Below are 1387 nucleotides of genomic sequence, written 5' to 3'. Positions count from 1 at the left end.
GGAGCTGGGGGGTCTTCCCCCCCCTTTTGAATTTTTGTTTAATTATTGCTATTTTTTCCCTGTTCAGAAGGGGAAAATCTCCCCGGCGGGAGGTGTGAGGTCTCGCCGGGAGCCCGCCCAGGGCGGGGGATAGCCTGGTGTTCCTACACGCGGCCGCCCCAGGGTGCGGGAGGCCCATCCAGAGCCGTGCAGCCACCCCTCCCCCAAGCCCTGGGGTCTGGCTGCTGGGAATCACAGAATGCATCAGGTTGGAAAAGATCTCCGGGATCATCGAGTCCAACCCGTGACCGATGAACACCCCCATGTCAACCAGATCAGAGCACTGGGTGCCACATCCAGTGTTTCCGTAAACACCTCCAGGGATGATGACTCCACCTACCCTGAGCAGCCCCTTTCCAAGTCTAATCAGCCTTTCTATGAAGGAATTCCTCATGTTCAGCCTGAACCTGCCGTGATGCAGCTTAAGACTATGTCCTCTCACTCTGTCCCTTGTTCCCTGGGAGCAGAGCCCAACCCCCACCTGGCTACAACCTCCTGTAAGAGAATTGTAGAGCACAAGAAGGTCCCCTGTGAGCCTCCTCTTCTCCAGGCTGAGCCCTCCCAGCTCCCTCAACTACTCCTGGTGCTCCAGACTCTTCCCCAGCTCTGTTCCCTTCTCTGGACATGCTCCAGCCCCTCAATGTCCTTCCTGAGTTGAGGGCCCCAGAACTGGATATCGGTCTCAAAAGCTGAGTGTTTCCCTTCAATGTGATGGCCGGAGGTGGAGAGGGGTGTTCACGCCACAGCTGCTCCTGCTGTGTTCACACCGGGCCAAGCCTGTGTGAGGTTTGTATTATGTGCACTGTCTGCCATCAATTCCCCAGCAATATTGGCTTAATCGTTTGGCCAGTTCTAGTTAGATCTAGGAGAGGAATTGGCAGCTCAGAAGTGAAGATACCAAAGTTCTTGAAGGTTTCATGGGCACAGGGAGATGATGAAGTAGGGAGAACTTAATCTGATTCCCTGTGATCATGACCACTGGCTAACTTTATACACAGTTAGCACTAACCACAATTGCATCTGTTCTTGAGCTTGTAGTTGGGAATGGAGCTATGGATATTGTAGTAGGAAAAGAGTATATTTGCACAAAAGGAGTAAATCTGTTGACACCATACATCCCACCTGGACGTGTTCCTGTGTCATCTGCTCTAGGTGACCCTGCCGTGGCAGGGGAGTTGAACTGTATAAAGGATCAGAAGAAACCCACCTTCCCACACCGTCACTGATTTTGCAACGTGGAGAAGGACTTAAAGCAGCTGGGATCATTTCCAGCCGAGGGGAAAGAGCAGAGGGTTGAAGGGCTGATGTCTTTTCCACATCTCAACTTCAAAGTTTTTGGTTGGGAGCA

At 52.4% G+C, this 1387-nt stretch overlaps 1 protein-coding gene across 1 annotated transcript in view; it reads right to left on the bottom strand.

Moving 5' to 3' along the window:
* RHBDD2 (rhomboid domain containing 2) overlaps window positions 1–433 on the bottom strand; it is a 5774-nt gene extending 5341 nt beyond the window's left edge. The window contains exon 1 of the mRNA XM_017742963.1: window positions 380–433. Within this exon, the coding sequence (XP_017598452.1) occupies window positions 380–433 (54 nt within the window). The remainder of the gene's footprint in view (window positions 1–379) is intronic.
* Between the last annotated feature and the right edge of the window lie 954 nt (window positions 434–1387).

Source organism: Corvus brachyrhynchos, unplaced genomic scaffold (assembly GCF_000691975.1).
Source record: "Corvus brachyrhynchos isolate BGI_N302 unplaced genomic scaffold, ASM69197v1 scaffold99, whole genome shotgun sequence".
Lineage (NCBI taxonomy): Eukaryota > Metazoa > Chordata > Aves > Passeriformes > Corvidae > Corvus > Corvus brachyrhynchos.
Note: the sequence above shows the minus strand (reverse complement) of the source record. Positions and strands in the feature narration are given on the sequence as shown.